We start from the raw sequence: 22,785 nt of genomic DNA, 5'->3' as shown, positions 1-22,785 counted from the left end.
TTAAAATATATGATCCACGTATGAGGGATATTAGACCTGAAAAGAGCCAGTTATCCTCTGACGAATTAGACCTGTCTAGAAATTCAAATTGCCCCAAGTCCAAGGTCTGCTCCAGCCCAGCCATCCGTCAGCATTCCTACATTTCGAGGCGCAATCTGAAAAGTTTCCCAGATTCGAACAGTGGCCGTCACTGGGGCCTCTTTCTCTCGCTCTCATTTCTAAGGCAGTGATTGAAATGCTATCAATAGTACTGGAAATATTAATACAGTCCACAGAAAAGATGGAAAAGTGCAGTCACTTAAGATGAACAACTCAGTGGTGCTGCCATTTCACGGGGCAGTCACGCTTGGAGAAATTATACGTCATGGCAAAAAAAATAATTTTTCAAAGTCCAAATTTTAAAGACACCACTAGTATGCCTGTGTTTCAAGAGGTACAGGTACTGAAATTTCAACAATGGGTTCTAAACACATACTGCATTATTTTATACTAAACACATACTGTGTCATAGTAAAATTAGATTTCACAGAATTAGAATAGTGTCTGCTTCAGAATCCCAACACTAGGCTTCAGGTTATTTAAAGAACTGATGGTTTCCACACACTATGCATCTACGCTGTACACAGATTCTCATCGTCATTATGTCAGCCTGTCACAATGACCCCCGTAATAATTATATTTACTAACTTTACAGATAATTGTTCTAACTGAAAGACAAATGCAATTAGCAAGCAGGATGTAAAAATGTAAGCATTTCATTTCATTAGCATGACATGGAGTGTTATAAAGAACCAGAAATCATCCCTGGCTTTCCATCAATCTTTACTGACAATCTACTATATGCTAGTTTATATATTATATGGCCCTTCACTTTTAAAAAGTCCATTAAACCAAGATCCTTATTCAATGCACTCACAAGTCACAGGCACACGGTGCATTTTACAGAAGAATAAAGAGACAGGGAGAGGCTCTGTGGCTTGTTCAAGGTTACCTCGCAACACGGAGTTAGAGCCAGGAACCCACACGTGTGCTTTGCAGGCTAGCCTTACTGCTACAGGTGCACCTCATTTACACGTTGAAACGTTCCACATAGCTATATTTGTAAATTAACTGAATTCTTAAATTCACTAGGTGGCGTTACTCTTATAAACTCTACAGCGATGTCGCTGTCATATGGACACACACTTCAATTTTGCATTTTGTGAATGGTCTCCTTACACTGGAATGTCTTAGCTGTTCTGTACATGTGATTTTTTTTTTTTTTACAATGCCAGATACAATGGAATTAAAAGCAAAATTTGCTTTGGTTAAGTCAGAGGAGAACTGTTAACTACGGAGAGGACGAACTTTTAAGCACCTCTACGTTGCTGCTTCCCATAATCTGATGACCTTTCTCATTCATCACAAAAAGCAGATATTCTTCATCCATTACATGGGGTAGGGCGAGTGTAGTAAAAGTAAGTTACGTATAATAAAGATCTGTGACTCTAACATGTATTACCAAGTCAATGATGCTTGCTTTATTTTGTCACAAATCTTTTAGACAGAGCATAGGTTTGCCATTTTCAATAATCAAATAATGATTCCATTATTTCTAAAATGAAAAAGTCCCATGAAACCCATGCCCTCAGAAAAACACCTGATGTCTCACCCATGTCATCTGAAGTCGGGATAATATACATATGACGCAAGTGAAAAACTGCAAGGACATTATTCTCTAACATAAAGATTATCAAAGGTGAATTGAAGGAAAGAAAAAATGCAGATGTGCTATCCACTTACGACGAATCAGCACTATTAGGAGTTTAAGAGAGTTTATCATGTTCTAACACACAGCCTGTGCACATTCAACGAGTGGCCCCAAAGAGGAGGTGAACACACACAAGCAGCCATGGATCACCCAACTTTATGGACGTGATGAAAACAAAGAAAAGGAAATGAACAGCAGTGACTAAGTGCACTGTACATTCAAAACAATGACCACACTGACATTCATTAGGGACGCAGGCTGTTTACTTAGGTTGGAAACAATAGATGACATTTAACCCTGGCTTCTTTAAGCCCTCTTCTGTTGACCTGCAACCAATTCTTTAGTTTGCCTACAATCGTATGGCATTATGGTAATAGGAATAACATCAATATTACTAATTGACACTTGGCACAAAGAGCAGACAGCCAGACCATCCATGATTCAAGAGACTGTTACGGAAGCGTCTCTTAAAGTGCCATGCAATCTGCACCTTTTGTTGTAATTCCGAAAATAATGAGTAGCAGCCCAACGGCCAAAGATTAGACCCCACCACACCCCCCAAAAATACCACTTATCTATAGAAAAAAGAGTTATCAAGGAATTAAACATCCTCATTTTGAACACGCTAAGGTTTTGGACTTCTGTAAACTTACAAAGCCCCAAGCAGATGTTTTTTTTTTCCCCCAAGTTTTCCGATTTGCCAAGTTTTCACTTGGAATTCATTTGCATGCTAAAGTCAGAATCATTTCACGAGAGAAACTTAGGCACAAAGAACAAAGCCGTCAGATGCACATCTTTGCTCATCTCCACGTAAACAAATTACAGGGAACTCTGATGGAGCTGCCGGCAACAACTTTCCTTTTATTGACAGGTGGAGAACTCCCAGCAGCTGCAGACAACTGCAGGGCCATCAGACAGATGCGCTCGGGCTGAGGTGGATCCCAACACAGGACTCAGAACTGAACGGAGTTGCTGGTTTCCACCGACTTCCCAGACACTTGACCGAACGCCAAATCGGCTCATCAGCTGTCACCGCCAGCCACAATGAAACTATTCTTGAACACCCAGCCGAAAAACAAACCCCGCCAAAGTGTCCGGCTTGAAGTCCCACCTATTGTCTGGGACAAAGAGCCTCCCTCCTTGAACCTGTGCTAACGTCCTACCTGGAACTAGACACTCAGCGTAGCTGCTGGCCAAGTAGATCCTAAGAACTGTGCACATATGCACGCCCAGTAAAGGAATGACAAGGGAACTTGGCAATCCTCCACGGCTGGCCGCGGACCAGGCTACGTGGCAAGAAGGGAAAGATCTCCTACCTGCAGCCCTCTCCGTCTTAGAATGCTGGACTCATCCATCTCCCCCTCTGCTGTCTCTGAGCCTCTCACCACAATCTAGCCATGCTGTACTACCTCTACTTGGCCACGCTAATTCAGAGCCCCGCAGCTGCTAAACACTTACATCACGCCCTAGCTGATTGGAGCCCGGAGTCAGCTGGTCCCACTTAGTTATTCACTCCAGCAACTTCAGAGCTCACCGCCGCCTGCAGTTCGCTGGGAGCGAGCAGCAAGTGGGCTCCGGCACCTAATGCATTTACCCCGGCAGGCCGAGGAGGCGCTGGCTATCGCCGGGGAATCCCGGGGTCCCCGTTTTTGCACCGTCTTCAGAATGCTGGCTGCTGCCCGTGGCGTTGCAGGCAGGCGGACCAGCGAACGGCTTTCCTCCGTGGCTTCGGGTCCGGCCCCTGCGGAATCAACTATCAGGTCAAGGTGGCTAAGTGAATTGGCGGTGACAGACGCCTCTGTAACGGGCAGCCGCGGACTGGGGCGGTGGAAAATCAGGGCACAGCTGGCCAGCCAAGCAGCTCCGCTACGCCCGCTCTCATCCTTTCTGAAGGCATCAAAGAAAGCGAAATGTAGCAGAACACACACGATGCCTGAAAACCTCAGACCGCGGGCGCAGGCGCCCCACCGGCCACCCTCCCAGGCACACCCCACACCTCCCGCCGGGAAAGCCCTTGATTTACATAAATACCTGCCGGTCCCTTCCCAGCCCCAAGGCGGAAAAGGCTGAGATTTTTCATTTCCCTTATGACAATAACTTAGTTCTGTTACTAGCTGACCAAAATGTAAAAAAAAAAAGGGGGGGGGTGGGATTCTAAGGGCCATCGTTAACTGGAATATTAACCTATTTAGAATCTATCAGCAGCTAAACAGAAAAAAAGACTCCCATCATGTGCAATTTCACATGCTGTTTCGGCTTGTTTACCCCGCTCATGTTCATCTTATTTCGATTCAAAGCAACCAAGAGATGAATATTAAGTTTTCATTACTGGCAGGGCACAGAAGCAACAATATTGCCAATACAATACTGCCAATTTAGAATAAATGATCCCTCCTCGGAGTGCATTCTAAAGACCTTTAAATTGAGAGAGCGCTTGGTCCTGAGGATTAGCCCCAGTCGTCTAATAAACATCCTCTCCCGCGCTCCATCCATCAAATTTGTTCTTGAAGGAAAGGTGGACAAGGAAGGCAGGTGCACAATGTTGTTTTTTTTTTTTTAAAGAAGATATCAGTCATTCCTGGATTTTCCCCAATCCAGAGAGCCAAAGATTTTCAACTGTGGGGGACAGGGGGGAGCGGGAAGGAAGTATCTGGGGGTTCCTCCATTCACCTGCTATTCCACTGGCTTTCTGTCTCTCTCAGGCTGTCAACACACTATTAGGCTTGCTATCAATTGATTAGATCATGTCATTAAAAATAGCTCAAGGATTTATGAGTCTAACCACTGAGGAAAATTGATGGCATTTCACGTTCCCAAACGGTCTTGGCATACATCAGAGGAACAGAGAGAAACCTTGTCAAGCGCCGCCACCCCTGGCTGAGGGGCTGCAAGGGGCTTTTCCACTTAGACTTGTTCAGTTGATACCACTCCAGGGAGAAAGCCCCAGAGAATTTCTAGTTCTCATCTGTAAGTGGAGGAATGCCATCTCTCAAGGAAGAAAAAGGCTGAGCAAAATTAGTCACTGCTCCAGTCAAAGGGTACAACACATTCTAGCATCATTTTTTAAGGGATTTTTAAAACCCATAAGTGTTTGTTGAAAGTGAAGGTCAAAAGAATAATGAGAAGAAAAAGCTATCGGAGAATAAGGGCGATGGGCTTGCTGTCTGTGGCAACCCTCCAAAGTGCAGAGAAACTAGCTACCCCCCCCCCAGCCCCCCTGCTTCCTGGGTTCACCTGCACTTGACTCCTACAAAGGGAAGACCTGGGTCTCCAAGGAAAACAAAGGGAATGGCAACCACTTCCCCTTCTGAAAGATGAGCACAGGAAGCGCCCTGAGTGTGGGCAGCCATCTGGGACAAGCCTTGGCCAGTGCATCAGTGTGCTTACCAACTTTGGTGCCGCCTTTCTCTGCCCCAAGAGGCAGGAAGAATCCTGATGGATTTTAGTTTAAAAAAAAAAAAAAAATCCTTGACCCCCAGCAGCTCACATTTTAAAAGCAAAAGCCAATCTTCAGGTCCTTATGGACCCCGGGGGGAAGAGTAAGGAAAACACATTCCCCTTGAAATAAGGATCACAGGTAGCCAGGAGGGAAAAGAAAGAAAAGAAAAACTACTATGCAGACAGTCCAGAAGCCTCTTATCTGGCCAATCCAGTACGGCCGCGGGAAGTACAATCAGAAGCCTTGTGGAGGACAAATGGTCACAAAGTCAGCCGATGAGCATGCCAGGGAAGTAGACTGCACGTGTCCCAGGCACTTTTCAACGCCAGTGCTTGGGGGTGTGGGTGTGACAGAAAGGAATGGGGCTGCAGAGGGAGAGTACATTTCTCAACAAAAGACTATTTGGAGATAAAATCTAGTTTGGTATGCCACCGCTAACTAAGTCTAAGATGAGGATTATGACCACTGCACCATCAAATCTACTATGAAAAATATCGATTACCTGTCAAAATGTATCACGTTGAGAAGTGATACACATACATTTTAAAGAAATAAAACCAGCCGGAGGCAAAAACATTTGGGACAAAAATGAAAGGCTGCTGTAAAATAACATCAAGCAATAATGGCTTAGTGGAGGGAATAGTAAAAGGAAAATGGCTACATTTACCCTTCGCGATATATTTGCTCATCAAGATAAGCCATGTGTTAAAACGCAATAAAAACTTCAAATGATGACACTATTCACAGGTAATAATTAGGATCCAGCCTAATTTCCATTAATAAACTCATTTTTTCCGGCAATTTTACACCTTCATGGGCTACGTTCATAATATTGTGAGTCAATTTACAAAGTACCAACCTCAACGTGGAATCCTTTTACTTATGTATTCAAATAATAAAATCTGGCAGCCTTTGTTATTAATTGTAATCAAAAGCCGGGGGCTTTGTGGTGTTTCACTTTAAAAAACTGTCTCTACAGTTCACTACATGTCCTCTTTATTATAGGCATAATTTACTTCGTGGAATACTCAAAATCCATGACCACTATGATCCAAGTCAAGTTTTAACTTTAATAACTATTTCAATTAAATGGCTCACAGAAACAAACAATTCAGTATCCCAACTGAGAAAAAAGGAGAGGGAGAAGACAGGGTTTATTTGCCCACATTGTCCCAAAGCTGTCGATTGAGATTTTTGTAGTCATCACATACAATGATACCGCCTGCTGTAAGGATACAGGCTTATCACTTGATCTGTGTGGTCAGATAGATTCCACACATTTAGAAGCAAGTTACTTCTCTCTGTTACTCTACATGGGTCACGCTAAAGTAAATACGTCTTCTTTTTAAAAATTTATTTATATATTTGAGAAGCAGGGAGATAGCGACAGAGAGATAGATTCATTCCCCAAATTCCCGAAACGTTTGGGCCAGGGTCACAGCTGAAGCTGGACACTGGGAACTCTGTCCATTCTCCCACAAGGGAGGCAGGAACCCAAGTACTTGGATCACCACCTATCTCCTCCCAGGGTGCATGATGGCAGGCGACCGGAATCAGGAACTGAACTGGGACTTGACCTCAGGCACCCCAACATGGAAGGCAAGTATCTCAAGCAGTGTCTTAGAGTGCCAAACACCGTATCCTGGGACATGTATCTTCTGACGGCGCTCATTTTGCATCCGCAATTGAGTGTTCACAGAGGAAATATTCTGGCGTTGTAAACGGGTTTTCACAACACAAAGGTGTGTGCCATTTCCAAACCCAACCTTTCCATTCCACGCCACTGTGCAATTCGAGTCAGCCCTGTTCCAGCAGCCCTGGTCTTTCGGCTTCTCGAATCTGAGGGCCATGGAAAGGATGCACCCCAGTGGAAAAGGAGGCTTCTGCCTCCATCGTAGCCAGAGGCAGAAGGGAAAGCAGTGTGGGCCGTGCCTCTCATCCCCCCAGAGTTCTCCTGTGGGAGGAATGCGACTTCAACACATTCGCCACAGCCTGCGGTGGCTTTTGCTCTGAATGTTCTCTGGAGTAAGTGTGGCTAAGGTAGAACAGCCACAAGAAGCGTTCACTGGGGCCGGTGCTGTGGGGCAGTGGGCTAATCCTCTGCCTGCAGCGCCAGCATCCCATATGGGCACCGGTTTGTGTCCTGGCTGCTCTTCTTCCGATCCGGCTCTCTGCTATGGCCTGGGAAAGCAGTAGAGGATGCCCCAAGTGCTTGGGCCTCTGCACTCACATGGGAGGCCCAGAAGAAGCTCCTGGCTTCAGATCGGCCCAGCTCCTATAGTTGCAGCCATTTGGGGAGCAGACCAGTAGATGGAAGACCTTTCTCACTGTCTGTAACTCCACCTCTCAAATAAACAAATAAAATCTTAAAAAAAAAAAAAAAAGAAGCATTAACCATTAGATCTTACTGGCTACCTAAACATCTCAGACCATATCTTCCTATGTCTCTGCAATCCAAGGTGGTTTCAAAAAGTTCATGGAAATGGAACTAAAACATAAGTTTATTTTGGTGCGCAAATATAAAATCCATGTACCCCGTTTTTTGCATACTACACATTCTCCACAAACATTTTTAAGACTCCCACACATACTCATTCACAAGATAAGTCAATGTGCTGAAGTGGACAAATCCCTCCATTCATCCACCAGTTATTTTTACCATTGACAAAATAACTGCTAATGGTCAATGAATGTATTTTAAAAAACAAGTAATATAAAAGTTATAAAGAGGCACAAGGGGGAAAGACCCAATTCATGAAAATACATATACGTGTCCATTATTGTGATGATAATCATACCTCTGTGTCAATGTACGTGGTAAAGCGCTAATGACCAACACAGCTGTAAGATTTGTTAAAATACACATTCCGGCCAGTGCCGTGGCTCATAGGCTAATCCTCCACCTGCGGCACCGGCACCCCTGGTTTTAGTCCCGGTTGGGGCACCGGATTCTGTCCCGGTTGCTCCTCTTCCAGGCCAGCTCTCTGCTGTGGCCTGGGAGTGCAGTGGAGGATGGCCCAAGTGCTTGGGCCCTGCACCTGCATGGGAGACCAGGAGGAAGCACCTGGCTCCTGGCTTCGGATCAGCAAAGCGTGGCAGCCGTAGCGGCCATTTGGGGGGTGAACCAACAGAAAAGGAAGACCTTTCTCTCTGTCTCTCACTGTCTAACTCTGCCTGTCAAAAAAAAAAAAAAAAAAAAATACACATTCCCCCACCATGTTCAATTTCTAAGAGTCAGCAATAATTAAATAATTACCAATACTCATTGATCACTTGCTATGTGCCCTTCCCTGATTTCAGTACTTAGAGGAGTCAGCTCACTGAATCCTCAGAACAGCCCTAAGGAGAGGTATCAGTCCTATCTTAATTGTACACATGAGAAAAATGACACACGGACAAGACACCTAACTTCCTTAGAATACAAAGCCAAGCACAGGGAGACCCTGGGGTGCCAACCCTAACCAGGGTGGACTGCAGGGTTTGGGGTCTAACCACGATGCTCTATTGCCTGTCATGGTTTAAACAAAAACATGAGACGTATAACTTCTTCAGCTCCTAAGGAAACAGCGATCCCATCATAAGCTGTCAGTGGTCAGAACACACCAGAAAGAGCATTTGGAACCCCAAAATCTACAGGCCTTGTGTCTCTAAAAGAGAGATGGAGTGAGGCCTCCGCTTTTTCAGGGGAGAAGCCGGAGAGCCCCGCTGGGCAAGAGGGGAAGGAGGAAGAAGTCCAGCCAGAGAAAGTTACAGGCGGCGGCCTCCACTTTCTAGCAGGATGTTGTGGGCCTCCAGTGCTGGATTTGAACAACTGTTCATCCTCCTGACTCCAAGATCACATGGTTCTAAATATAACCCTACTTATTCACAATTAAGCAAAGTCCACATAGCCAGGGGCCCCCTCTGTGTCAAGGGGCTGGCAGCTCTTTGATTTTGCTGGAATGTCCCATTTTGGCAGCTCCTTCAATCACTCTCCTTTTAGGAGAAATGTTGCAGGGCAAGGCTGGTCCCCCAGTCTGAGCAGTGCTGGGAAGGAGCAAGCAGGGGGAATCCCGGCCCTGCCGTCTCCCTGCCTTTCCTGGCAGCCGTGACTCCTCCCCAGCACATGGAAAACTATTTGCCTTGAGAGCCGGCTCAGGCTCTGCCAACGAGATGCCAGGTAGGCTGGGAAAGTCCCTTAATTTCCTAAAGCTTCGGTTTCTCAACTGTATCATGAAGACGTCATTATGGGCTGGAGCAGGAAGCTGGAGAAGAGGTGACCTATTAGGAAATTGGACAGCTGGTCCCACAATGCTCAGAGTAAGAGCAGCCTAGGGCCCCACCCCGGGGACACCAGCTCCCTCTCACTGCGGCACAGCCACGGCTCCTGACTCGCCTTTCTCTGGGCCATGACATCTCGCAGAATGTCTGCTTTATACAGCTTCTCAGCTACCCAGTACCTGGCTTCAAGGCTCCAGGTGAGGTTTCCCATCAGCCCTTCCTCCTCCTCAGTCTCCAAGGGCTCAGAAACCAGTGATGAGCGGAAGTTGTGTGTGCCTGAAACACTCTACAGTAGTAATGTTAACTCGGAGATAAGAACAGGTTAAACACTTGGCTAAGGTTGACACTAATATTTATTGCTAATGCTAATGCTATCATACAATATTACCACCTAATGTTCTTACTATCTAATCTTTACAGATATTTGCCATTTATTGAAGTAACATAAACATGAACCAGATATATATTTCCATTGTGATTGGTGCTCAAAGATTAAAACAAAAAAAAAAAACACTCAAAATGGGTTCCATTCAATTTAAAGGGCCAGGAGAGACTATACTGAACAAACACTGAGACAACCCGTGATCTTTGCCTGTATTTTTAAATAGTCTATTGGCATTGTAAAATCAAGTTCTGACCTCCAAGGTTAACCAAAGTAAAGAAACAGCAGTTCACACTGGATGGGTCTCTTTTTTTCCCACCTAAGAAAAAGACTTTAAACCTGTCAGGAAGGAGAAAACAGAGCAGGCTTCCATCCCCACTCAAAAGAAAAGAGGATCTAACGCCTTCCCACTGACAATACCCCAAAGCCAGAATTTATCCAAAGAGTAGCATTTTCTAAAATGCGTCTCTTTCAGAAAAAAAAAAAATGCAGGCGGGGTCAGCAGCAAGCACGCGCCTATGAAACGGGATGCATCCCACGCTTCCCGCATTCAGCTCCGTTTTCCAGCCCGCTTGCGATGCTGAAGACTGGCACTATGTAACATGCATGAGTTTGCTTAAGGCTCTTCACAAGAAAGCTATATTGTCTTGACGTTTGCATCACCTTCTTTTATCTAATTATTTCTGGCATATTAGCCATCAAATCACTACTGACACTATGACAGGAATCATGGTATTGAAAAAATTACATCCTAGGAGGAAATAATAAAATATAAATCACATACATAATTTTCTTTTGAACATTTTAACAATGACACCCTCATATACATATGAAATATAGCAGACTATCCTCATAAATGCCCCAACATCAATCACAGCAGGAAAATATTCTCCACTGTGCAAAGACACGAATCCAACAAAATATAGCATTTCTAATAAAACTGGCTAATACAACTTCATTTTTTTCATATGAGAGCATTTATGAAGATCTGACAATTGGAAATTGTGCCAATATTTTTTTTTTCAATTATGTCCCTTCATCTCTAAGTGATACACAGCTAACATTGGACTCATGGACTGCTCTTCTTTGCATCCTGTACATTCAGCCGGGTTACAGATGCTGAACAGCCAAAGAGATCAGAGAGATACAAGAGGGAGCTTCAGAAAGTCCACGGAACAAAAAAAAAAAAAAAAAAGTTGATTGGGCCACAAAAAAAGAAAAAAGAATTGAAATCCATGCAGATTTTTTTTAAGACACAATCTTCAAAAACTCTTTGAAGGCCCCCTCCTACGCATGGATTTCAAACATGTTCGCACCAAAATAAACTTAGCTTTGAATTCCATTGTCCACATACATTTTGAAGTCTCTTCACATATAAAAAGGATTTTTAAAAGTAACTAGATGTCTGGCAGGCAAGACTACAGAAGTCTAGAGGCACAGATCCTGATTGTCATGCCACTAGTGTCACATGAGCTCTTTCTACCATCCTGCACTAACAGGTCACCCACTGAAGACACAGAGCTAGGGCTGCCACCTGACTGCATTGTACAACACGGTAAGCAATGCAGTCCTACTCGGCTTCCATATTAACTCTGTCTTCACCATCACTGCAATGTACTCTTCTGAGAGACACTGAATGGGCTCTAGATTCTATCTCATTAATCCTCATCAGTTTCTTGTGAAGTAGAAAGGGCAGCGACTGGTTCAATTTACCAATGAGGAAAGTCAGACAATGAGGTGAAGAAAAGGCCCAAGGTCACGAGAACAGCACAAAGCCAGAGCTAACAAGGGAGTTCGGGGGTATCAGGTCGAGGGCCCAGGGACCAAGCAGCAACCATGTTCCAGAAAACCTCCCTTTCCTCCTACACTTTTGTGACCCACCCCACCAGGACTCCAACAGCAATTCAAGGGCCAGGGCTACCCTGCAAAACTTACAAACAAATACGTAAACCAGGTGCGGCACACTCGACTATACACAGGCATGTAGACAGAGAAAGGCCCACATAAATGAAGATCAGACCAAGGAGACGTACCTAAGCAAAAGTCACAGCACCGCCGAGAGCATGGTCTTTATATCTAGCTAGTAGAACAAGAGGATTCAGAAAACACAGCGCTTAAATCCCAAGTGCACAGACCACACTTCAATCTGTTCTGCTTTTCACTGTTATTGACAGTTTCTCAATGCTATAAAAAACATAAGACGGGAATTCAAAATGTTCAAGGAAAATAAGTGCATTTTGGTGCAGAAAAAAATTTAGAAATCCATGCATAGTTGTTTCACAGTATACCTTTTATGTGAAGTTTTTAAAAACCCATGTATGCACAGATTTCAAAATTTTTTGCACCAAAATACACTTGCCCTTTAATGCCATGTGCCATGAACTTTTTGAAGTTCCCTTGTATAGTCATGCATCAGTACTCCAAACACCCTGTGACTCCTGGGCTCATGTTATACATTTAGTCTGTGACCCTTTCAAAAGATGTACTTATTTGACAGAGTGACAGAGAGAAGGAGAGACACAGAGAGATCTCCATCCACTGGGTTACTCCCCAGATGGCCCCAAAAGCCAGGAGCCAAGAACTCCAGCCAGGTCTCCCTGCAGATGGGCAGCACAGCAGCTAGGACTCACACTGGTGCTCTGACATGGGATGCCAGGATCCCAACTCATGGCTTAACCCGCTGCACCACACTGCAGCCCCTCTTCCCCACGGTCGTGGGGAGCAGTCTTCCCTCTGCTCCGCCGTTTCTCAGCTCAAGGAACATAACCACTTACCTAGTTTTCTTCATATTTATAAAATTGTAAATGCAGTGCATGGCTGGAGTATGTAATGATACTGTAAAGCTACACCTAATGCTACTGGGCAATGATTAATGACACTTTTTTAAGTACACAAAAATATACATTCACTTGTGCGTATACAGGAGCAGGAGATGTCTATTAAAGCTGTCTCCACAATAGTTCCTACAGTCAAACTAAAGAACAACTTTCTTCAACCAAAATCAATTTATAATAGACTTCCCAAAATATGGCAATAAATATTAACAAAATTGTTGATCCTTTTCTGGTCGCTAATTTAATTTCTTAGATTTATTTTCTCTCTGGTCTATAGAAGAATTCAATAGCAACTCCTGCACATTATCCTCAAAAAAAAAAAACAACAAGGAAATCTATCTCAGGTTTTACATACTGATATAAAGTCACTCTGTTCTGTTTGAAGTCCCCCGCTCATTCATTTATATTCATTAATCTTAATGATATCATTAATGCTCAATGTGTTTCACAGAAACTAATTGCATTTTGCTAGAATCAAACATTAACAATTACGCCTCCCATTATCACCACATAAAAGAAAATAAAATTTAAGAAGTCTCAGGCATGTCAGTGAATATTTTGGTATGGTAACTAATTTGCATTTTTAATGCTACAATAAATTGACCAGATTATCACCAATTAGATAAATTAATATTCCCTGAGTAAGGTGGTAGGGAATGTGGTGGGTGGAAATGACCACACTTAGCACGCACTTCCCTGAGCGTTACTGAATTCAGGCTTAGCCCTCCTTTGTATAATTATCTAAAGCTGGCTTTTGTGACTCGGGCTAACACCTCACTGCAGACAGATTCCTCTTTAATTTCCTACACTTACCGTTGGATCAAAGACAGGAGGTTAGGGAATCCATGCTCTTCCAGTAAAGGCAGGAACAGTAAGTGCATGGGCTGATTTGTTTGAATTATTGCATTGCCATTGTTCTATTCTCTTGTCTTAAAAACCAAATCACCAAGCATCTACTCTGTGCAGGGCACCATGATGGGTGTGGGGAACAGACAAAGGAAAAAGACTCAATCCCACCTGAAGGCGGTCATGGGGTCCCAAGACATCCCAATGCACAAAAGATAGGGAAGTAAGTGCAGACCCAGGGGCAATACACACAAGCTACAGAGGGGCTACGGAGGTGCTGAGGAAGGAACTCAGGGAGCATAGAGAAGCGGGGGGAGACTGAGTCCAAAACAGCAATTCTCCAATTGACCTGCACATTAGAATCCCTGGAGGATCCTGTGTAAATCGAAAAAAGCAGGACCACACCCAAACCAGTGAAACCACAGTCCAGAGGGGCAGCCCCAGCCACCAGAGCTTCCAAAGCTCTGCAGGTGATTCCAGTGCGCGGACAAGCTTGGGAAGCACTGGTCTAAATGAAGGGAGGCCCCTGAGCGGGTAGAAGGTGCAGCGGGGGCTGGGAGAAGCAGCCAAGTGCAGCCAACAGCTCAGGCACAGGCAAACACAGGTCAAGGTGCTGTCGGAGAGGCAGCGAGATGGCAGCCAGGACTGGGTGGGTCTAGCCCAACCACAGCCAGCCTTGTATGGGTGAAACCTGTACCAGTGCACGAAACCAGAGCCCAGAACGTGGATCCCTCCTCCTGACACTTAGAACCACACTCTTACAGAAAACAGCTTACGCACCCAAAAGGCTTGAGCGCCTGCCTCTTCCTACCATGTTCCTGTCATCCTTTCTGAAAGTAATTACACAACCTGGGGGGGAAGGGGAGGTGACGGGAAGAGGGAGGAGGCAGTGATTCCCACGGCCATAGAAGAACATGGCCGCCATCTCTTTGCACCACAGACTAGCGTTTCCCTGGGAGGACAGGATCTGTCTTCCACCATCTTGTCTAGAACAGAGTCCAGCAAGTCCCGTCTGTCTCCTAACACGTTGCGCGACTCAATGATTAAAAGCCACCAGGACCCTCCATCTTTCCTTTCTTGGGTTGTTCACTGCTACTTGAACTCTGGCGATGACTTCATACCTCACCTGACAACCTTGAGAACCTGTCACCGCTCTCCTCAGAGAGGCAGGTAAGGGCAGCTGTGAGGAGCCTGCTAATTGTATTCTGTAACTGTCCTCTAAAGAGAGCCCCGCACATGCGTGTGTGTCCAGACAGAACGAGCAGGTTAAATCTGATTCCCTTTGCAAAGCAACACTATAGATTTCTTAAGAAAAAAAAATACGATGAAATCCCCATTCTTGACCAGAAACCAGGATTATTTTTTAAGTTCTTACTTCCTTCTGAACTACATGTTTTAAGTGTTACTAATTTTCCTACTCAATTTTCATTGTGTTAAAAAGTGAAAATGCACAGGTTTCTAAGGAAGCATCTAGCCATTTGTGAGTACAAAACTATAACCCACGGTGAGCACGGAGTTACTCATTTAGCTGTGGAATATCATTGCACAGGCAATGAGAGTTATTGATAATGCGTTCCAGAAGTCTACCCCTTTTACAAGAAGTTCTAATCAATATGTTCCATACATGTGTGTTACTAGAAGGAATTTCTCCAGCTCAAGCATGAACCATCTTTTGAATGTAATTCCAACTTAGAAACCTGGGTTGCCAAGATGTCTCCTATACAGTATTCGCTAAAACTCAAAACATTATCAAGAGAAGCAACTTCTTGGGCCGGCGCCGCAGCTCACTAGGCTAATCCTCCGCCTTGCGGCGCCGGCACACCGGGTTCTAGTCCCGGTCGGGGCGCCGGATTCTGTCCCGGTTGCCCCTCTTCCAGGCCAGCTCTCTGCTGTGGCCCGGGAGTGCAGTGGAGGATGGCCCAAGTGCTTGGGCCCTGCACCCCATGGGAGACCAGGATAAGTACCTGGCTCCTGCCATCGGATCAGCGCAATGTGCTGGCCGCAGTGCGCCGGATGCGGCGGCCATTGGAGGGTGAACCAACGGCAAAGGAAGACCTTTCTCTCTGTCTCTTTCTCTCACTGTCCACTCTGCCTGTCAAAAAAATAAAAAAATTAAAAAAAAAAAAAAAAAAGAGAAGCAACTTCTCTGACATCAGTGCACTGGAACCCAGTTCCTGTGGGAAAGTCTCCATGTGCCATCTGAAAGCATTTTTAGTTCAACAAGCCTATTAGCTTTTAAAAAGTTCTTCCTTGTCATTTCCTGACACGGAGAGAAACAGTGTTACGTACTCTGATTTTTTTTTTCCCGGCTGACTTTCCGAGCACTCTGCAAATAGGGTGTATCTTTCTCTCTGCATGAAGGAGGCAGCCTTTTAGAAATCCTCCACCACTTCCATCCATGGACAAGGAGGTTTGCGGATACACCACCTAGTGGACAAAATAGCAGCAGCATCGGTGTCCTTCACCTTGGCTCTGTTTCAACTCCTTAGAGGGGGATCCACAGAAGAAAGGCGGAGTGAACCTGCTCTACAAAGCGACTCTGGGAAAGACTGGACAGGCAGTGCTGGCTCCTTTTGCATATCTATGGCTGCTCAACCAAAGGTCAGGAATGACCCACAAGAGCACACTGCTCCCTTGAGGCCACAAGGAAGGTGACTGCCTCCCTCCCTCCCTCGCTGATGACCCACTTGTAGCTCCCAAGCACTAGGAGGCACAGCAGCCAATTCACGTCCTCTCTCAAATGCCATCGTGTTAATGAGGGGCACACAGATCACAAGCAGGCATTTTCATTTTATAATTTGTTACTAGGCCAGGTCACATCACAAAACTGAAAGACTTTCCCTCCCAGCTCTGGCCATCGCAGCCATTTGGTGGGTGACCCAGTGGAAGGAAGATACCTCTCTCTGTCTCTCCCTCTCTGTCACTCTGCCTTTCAAATAAATTAATCTGAAAGATCCATATTTGCTAGGAACATCTTGCTAGGAACTAAGACCTCTGTAGGAACTAAGACCTCTGCAGGAACTCTCAGAACGCGAAAGAGTTCTCATTAACCTCTTCCAGGAAAGGCGTCAGTAAGGGCGGGGAGTCCCGGGGGAGCAGAGTGGTCCCACTGCCCAGCTGGAAGGCAGGCTTCTCAACCAAGCCATCCCTTCCGGGGTGCGTAAACTGCCTTCCAGCGAAGCTGCTGCTTACGGGCACTGACGCTCTAACCTGCCGTGGATAATGTGCACGTCTCCACGACGACGAGAGAGGTAGGGACACCAAGAGGGGAAGCAGAGCAGAGGGAGGAGGAGGAGGAGGCAGCCAAGCACGGTCAAGGGCAGCAGCTCCCCACCCCCGCGGACATCCCCCGCGGCGGCCAGCACCACTGCACACCAAGGGCATGTGACAGGGCCGCCCTTCAGAGCAAACCAAATTCCCGCACTTCCCCTCGCCACCCTCAACCCAACAGCCCCCAACCCACAGCTCAGGCCCACCTCACACACGGCAAGCATCTCTGTTCTTCCATCTACGTAGACTACAGCATTCATGTGGTCCTCTGACTACTGTGGACACATGGGTTCCATCAGAGCAAAGATCTGAGCAAGGCGAATGAAGCTCTACCCGACGCAGCCTCGCGAGATAACCACCTCTCTAAGCAAACACAGGCAGGGCCCTCCGAGGACACGCCAGGCAAGTTTTACGTTCCCCGAGCCTCGTCTCCAGGGCTTGGGGAAGAGATGGGATTTCCTCTGTTATTTTGGTTCTGTGCTCAGGAAATACACAGGCTTTTGTTCATAAAACTATCCAAGGCTATTTTCAAAATCCCTGAATCAATAAAAATAATTCAGCAGCAGAATATTAATTTTCAGGAATACATCTTCTATTGATTGTCTCCTTGGCATACTTCCTGGCGGAGTGCAGCTCAGCGGCCGGCTGGGTACCCACTGGCTGTATTCAAGGATAATTATCGATGGAGCTCTACCGTGTAAGATCACACCATTACCCAGCCGGCCCACTGCAGCTTTCACTGTGGCTTTTCACCATTCTCTGTCTCCTGACCCAACACTGCTGCTGTACACAGTGGAGAGGGGGCGGTTTACCGTTAGCTATCAACTGCTTCATTTGTAAAATCAGGGAGCTCCTCTGTGAAAGGCTCAGAGATGCCATGATAAATTCTAGCAAAGGCACACAATTCCAGTATTGATTGTTAGCGTCACCAGGCTCTCTGTCTGTCCCTATTGTCTTTGCTGCTATCTTTTTAATATCTTTTCCCCTGTCTGAGCAAAGTGTCCGGAATCCTGGCAGGCACCATTATTCACAGAGCAGGTAACACCTTCATCACCTGAGAGGGAACAGGTCTTTTACATTGCTTTGGACATGGCCATTCACCCTGTGTGCACACGACTGCACTAGGACCCAACAGATGGCAAAATCAAGATGTTCACCACATTACACTCCCCTGACATGACTGACTACTAAAATGCTTAAGATAACAGCTGTTAACCTGCCCAGAAGGTATTCTATGTTCTATCAAGACATCAGAAATGCTCTGAGGCTTTCCCTAGCTCAGAAATGCATCCACTTTACTTGAATAAACACAAAGAAGAGTGGCAAAGGAAGTGGGGTGGGCATGGGGCTTGGGGGGAGCGGGCGGGCATGCATTTCCTGGATTATGTTCTCAGTTAAAATGCAAGCGCATTTAGAAGTCTTTTAAGGATTTGTTTCTTGTGTTGAAAAGATATGTCTACGTACCAAGAATATAACTGCCTTTTCTTCTTTACTCCCACCCTAAAAGAGTGTCATTAAAAGAAAAATGCAGAGAAGTGTACAACTGCTGTCTTCACTAATTCTCCAATGACCAAGCTACGTGTGGCCATCAACTGTTTATTCCTTGCCATAGCCAGGCTGGGACTCCTGAGCAGCAGAGCCAAAGGGCAACAGACCATTACTGACATCTCTCTCTCTCTCCTGCGCTAGCAGCCCAGCTGGGAGGGAGCCCAGGTGGTGGTTCAGAAAGGACAACAGGAGCCACTTTGCCTGGCAGAGTCCCTGGGCTTCCGCCCAGCTCCTGTGCGTGCCTGGTCCTCCTCTACTCTGCAAAGCCAGCAGCTGGCAAGCCCCCAGTGAGGCTGTCCCAGCAAACAGTCACACACGATGAAACAGGGAGTGGGTATTACAGTCATTGTGTAAAGTGACTGCAGTGTTATTGTGACTCCTGCTTTCACAGCAAAGTCCTTGGGGAGACACCACACAAACTACCTCGCCCCACCCTGCTCTCTTCCTTGTCCTCGCAAGCTCAGCCACTCAGATTGAGCTCTCTGCACAGGGCCCATATGCTATGACAGTCATTAAAGAACTGTGAACTTGGAGAGAATACAGGATTGTAGCATAGAGGGGAGAGCACCCTTCTAAAACGAGTTCTCGGACCCAATTCCAGCAACAGCCCAGGAAGACAAAGCAGCCCAGATGCAACTCTTTTGGTGACCAGCCTTGCTTAGGGGCACTCCCATTCATGTTTCTGGCTACATTTATCATAGCCATTTCCTTTGGCTTCTAAGTTCACAGAATGCACTTCCCAGCCTCCCCTATCGTTGGCTGTGGTCACAAGACTCAGGTCTGGACAACAGAATATGGGCACATGTGGGCTAGTCTTTAAGACCTGCCACATTAACACGTCCCCTGCCACCGTCTTCCCCCCATAAACTTGGGTGTTGGCTCCCAGGGAGATCTTGGAAGTGACATCAAGATGATAGAACTTGTTGTCCTGACTGTGTGGTTTAGAACCCAGCTGTCACTAAGGGAGAAACACACGGCTGTGGTGATCAGCCAGTGAGAACTCTGAGTATATTTGTCACAACAGCTAACACTTCCTGTGACACAAAGACTTACTCTACGTCATCCTGATCAGATCTGGCAGATGACAGTCCTCACCCACAACTACAACTACAACTAAGTGTGCAACAGCATTCTCACCCCAGCCAGCAGCCAGGCCACAGCTGGTTACAGGGCTTTCAAACAGCTTTGAGAACCCACCCTGCTGGGGGAGCGGTCAGGCAATTTACATGAGTTCACAGCATGCCACAGCACACATTATTAAAATAGACACCGCAAACTTCTAAGTGCCACTGTGACACACTTCAAATTAAGTGGAAAAGCAAGGCTCAAGTACTCTATAAAAATTTTATATATATATGTGTGTGTGTGTGTGTGTATATAAATGTGTGTGTGTATATATATATAAAAATGTGTGTGTGTGTATATATATAAATGTGTGTGTGTGTGTGTATATATATATATATATATATATATATATATATATATATATATAAAAATGTGTGTGTGTGCCTTTGTTTCCTGGAACAACTAATAGGAAACAAAGAGCAATGATTGTCTTTAAAGAGGCAGATGAGGAAGAAGTGAATCACTTTTTATTTTACCCTCTTCTGTATCCTCAGCGTTTTCTGGTATTATCCATTTACGATTTTTTGTAAAAGTGTCGACAGGTGTACATTGTGGGCTATTTAATTTTTCCTTGTCATACCTTGCTGTGTTTAAAAAAAGTTACTGTTAAAATGTAAATGGGCAAGGATGGGGCTAATACGCCCCCGACCCTGTCCCATATCGGAGTGCCTGCGATCACGTCCCCAACAGGGCTTCCTGCTGATGTGCACCCTGGGCGGCTGCAGGACATGGCTGGCTCTTTGACACCCATGTGGGAACCCAGGAGAGAATTCCAGGCTCCTGGCTGCAGCCTAACTATAACAGGAACCTGGGAAGTGAGCCAGTGGATCAAAGATTATCGTTCCCTCCCTTCCCTTTCCCTCTCTCTCTCTCTCTCTCTCCATTTCAAATAAATAAACTTTTTTTTTAAAAAGATTTGTTCATTCATTTGAAGGCAGAGTTACAGAGAGGCAGAGACATAGAGACAGAGGTCTTCCAACCACTGGGTCACTCCCTAGATGGCTGCACCAATCTAAAGCCAGGAGCCAGGAGCTTCTGCCAGGTGCCCAACACAGACACAGGGGCCCAAGGACATGGGCCATCCTGTACTGCTTTCCCAGGCCATAGCAGAGAGCTGGACGAGAAGTGGAACAGTCGGGACTCGAACTGGCACCCATAAGTGATACTGGCATTGTAGGTGGCAGTTTTACCCACTACACCACAGCGCCAGCCCCTCAAACATACTTTTAAAACACATAAATCAGCAGCCACAGAGAAAGACCCCTTCAACACAGGGACTCCCTCTGCACCTCCCCCCAGAATGACCAGCCCTGGAGGAGGATGCCTCAAAGCCGTTGCTGAGCAGCTGCCAATCATAGGACACAGCTCCGAATCTGCCCTGGTGTCACAGGTGACCATGGAGGCCGCCCCATGTGTGCACTAGAGAAGTGACACGCGGCAAGAGCATTCTGGATGCGTGATCACAGCAGAACCGTGGTAAGGGCTCTTCGTGTGGCTGCCTCTGACAGCAGTTACCCCCCCCCCATCCCCCAGTGGTTCAGCACATTTGGGAGGGAAGATGGGGGGAGAGGGGAGGCGACGAGACAACTCATTTTCAAACTATACCAAAGGCAGGAGCACCGAAGGCACGGGGCAGGGCACAGATATACACTCGGATACTGGCCTGGCCCAACACTCAGGAAGCCACGCCTCCCACCCCCGGAGAAACTGTACTGAGTCTCATTTGAAAGACACTCTTCAGGAAAAGCACACCTCTTCAATCTGCCTAGTTCCCAGTAAGGCACAAAACATGCCTCTGAATTCCGGAGTCTGCCTTATCTCTTTGTTTCGGGTTTGATTTACATGGAAGAAAGGCTGACCCGAGCCCAGCACCCCGTACAGTCTCATGTGCACGCTGAGCTCTTCCTTAGTTTGTCTAAACCGACTGAACGACATCGCACCGGAACGCCGACATGAAGGCAGACAGAATGCGTGTCTAACAATCCCGGCACTATCGGATAGGTGCGGTGCGCCGGCCGCAGCGCGCTGGCCGCGGCGGCCATTGGAGGGTGAACCAACAGCAAAGGAAGACCTTTCTCTCTGTCTCTCTCGTTGTCCACTCTGCCTGTCAAAAAAATAAAAAAGAAAAAAGAATCCCGGCACTTCCAAATGCAGGGTGAGGAGCACGCTGGGACTGGGGTCAGTGCCTTCCTGGGCTGGCCCTGATCTTGTAAACACAGAGGACATGAACAATGCGGCCTTGCCTGATTCCCAGGAGGCCCCAGTGTCATGCGGACTAGAGGGACTAACAAAAAAAAAAAAGAAGTAATCTGAACATGCTAACCCAATAAGACATCTAGATTTTAAAAGCTTGGGGCCAATGCTATGGCAAAGTGGTAAAGCCACTGCCTGTGGCTTTGGCATCCCTTATGGACACCAGTTCAAGTTCTGGCTGCTCCACTTCCAATCCAGCTCTGTGCAATGGCCTGGGAAAGCAGTGGAGGATGGCCCAAGTGCTTGGGCCCTGCATCCACTTAGGAAATCCACAAGAAGCTCCTGGCCCCCGGCTTTGGATCTGCCTAGCTCTGGCCTTGCGGCCATTTGGGGAGTGAACCATGGGATGGAAGACCTCTCTCTATCTGTATCTCTACCTCTTAAATAAATACTTTAAAAAACTGACTATTCTGTAACTGATTTCAAGCCTGCACCATCTGTAAAGTACTCTGAACCAGGAAACATAATTTCTTTGACATGAGCCTGCATGTATGTGTGAGTGTATGTGTTTACATATATACAAACTTTTTTCACATAACTCAATTTTTTAAATTTATCTGAGAGGCAGAGAGAGAGAAACAAAGAGAGTGCCCACCTGCTGGCTCACTTCCCAAATGCCCACAATAGTCAGGCCTGGGACGGGCCACCGCCAGGAGCTAGAAACTCAGTCCAGATCTCCACAGGGCAGGCAGGGACCAACCACTGGAGTCCCCACCTGCTGCCTCCCAGAGTCTGCATTAGCAGGAAGCTGGAGACTCAGCGAAGCCAGGGCTCCACCCCAGGCACTGCAGTGCAGGATGCAGACATCCTGCATTAGAGTGCCCAGGTTCAAGTCCCAGCTCTGCTTCCAATTCCAGCTTTCTGCTACCAAGCACACCCTGGAAGGTAGCAGGTGGCAGCTCAGGCACTCGGAGCTCTACCACCTACATGGGAGGCCCAAATTGAGTTCTGGGTTCCTGTCTTCAACCTGGTCCAGTTCTGGCTATTTGCAGGAAGTGAACCAGCAGATGAGAGCTCTCTATCTGTGTCTACCTCTTTGCCTTTCAAACAAAATCAAATTTTTTAAACGTTTTAAGAA

The 22,785-nt window shown here is 46.3% G+C and overlaps 1 protein-coding gene across 12 annotated transcripts in view; it reads right to left on the bottom strand.

Moving 5' to 3' along the window:
* Positions 1–22,785, bottom strand: part of MAST4 (microtubule associated serine/threonine kinase family member 4) — a 623,219-nt gene that overhangs the window by 364,211 nt on the left and 236,223 nt on the right. For 2 of the 12 annotated variants that reach the window (XM_051853678.2, XM_051853679.2), the window contains exon 1: positions 3,067–4,926. The exons of 8 other annotated variants lie outside the window; for them this stretch is intronic. In XM_051853678.2, the coding sequence (XP_051709638.2) occupies positions 3,067–3,105 (39 nt within the window). In that variant the 5' untranslated portion in view covers positions 3,106–4,926. Of the gene's footprint in view, positions 1–3,066; positions 4,927–22,785 lie in introns of those variants that run through there. 2 more of the 12 variants (XM_070056813.1, XM_070056815.1) reach the window with 1 other exon arrangement.

Source organism: Oryctolagus cuniculus, chromosome 14 (assembly GCF_964237555.1).
Source record: "Oryctolagus cuniculus chromosome 14, mOryCun1.1, whole genome shotgun sequence".
Lineage (NCBI taxonomy): Eukaryota > Metazoa > Chordata > Mammalia > Lagomorpha > Leporidae > Oryctolagus > Oryctolagus cuniculus.
The sequence above is the reverse complement of the archived record's forward strand: the minus strand, read 5'-3'. Positions and strand labels throughout refer to the sequence as shown.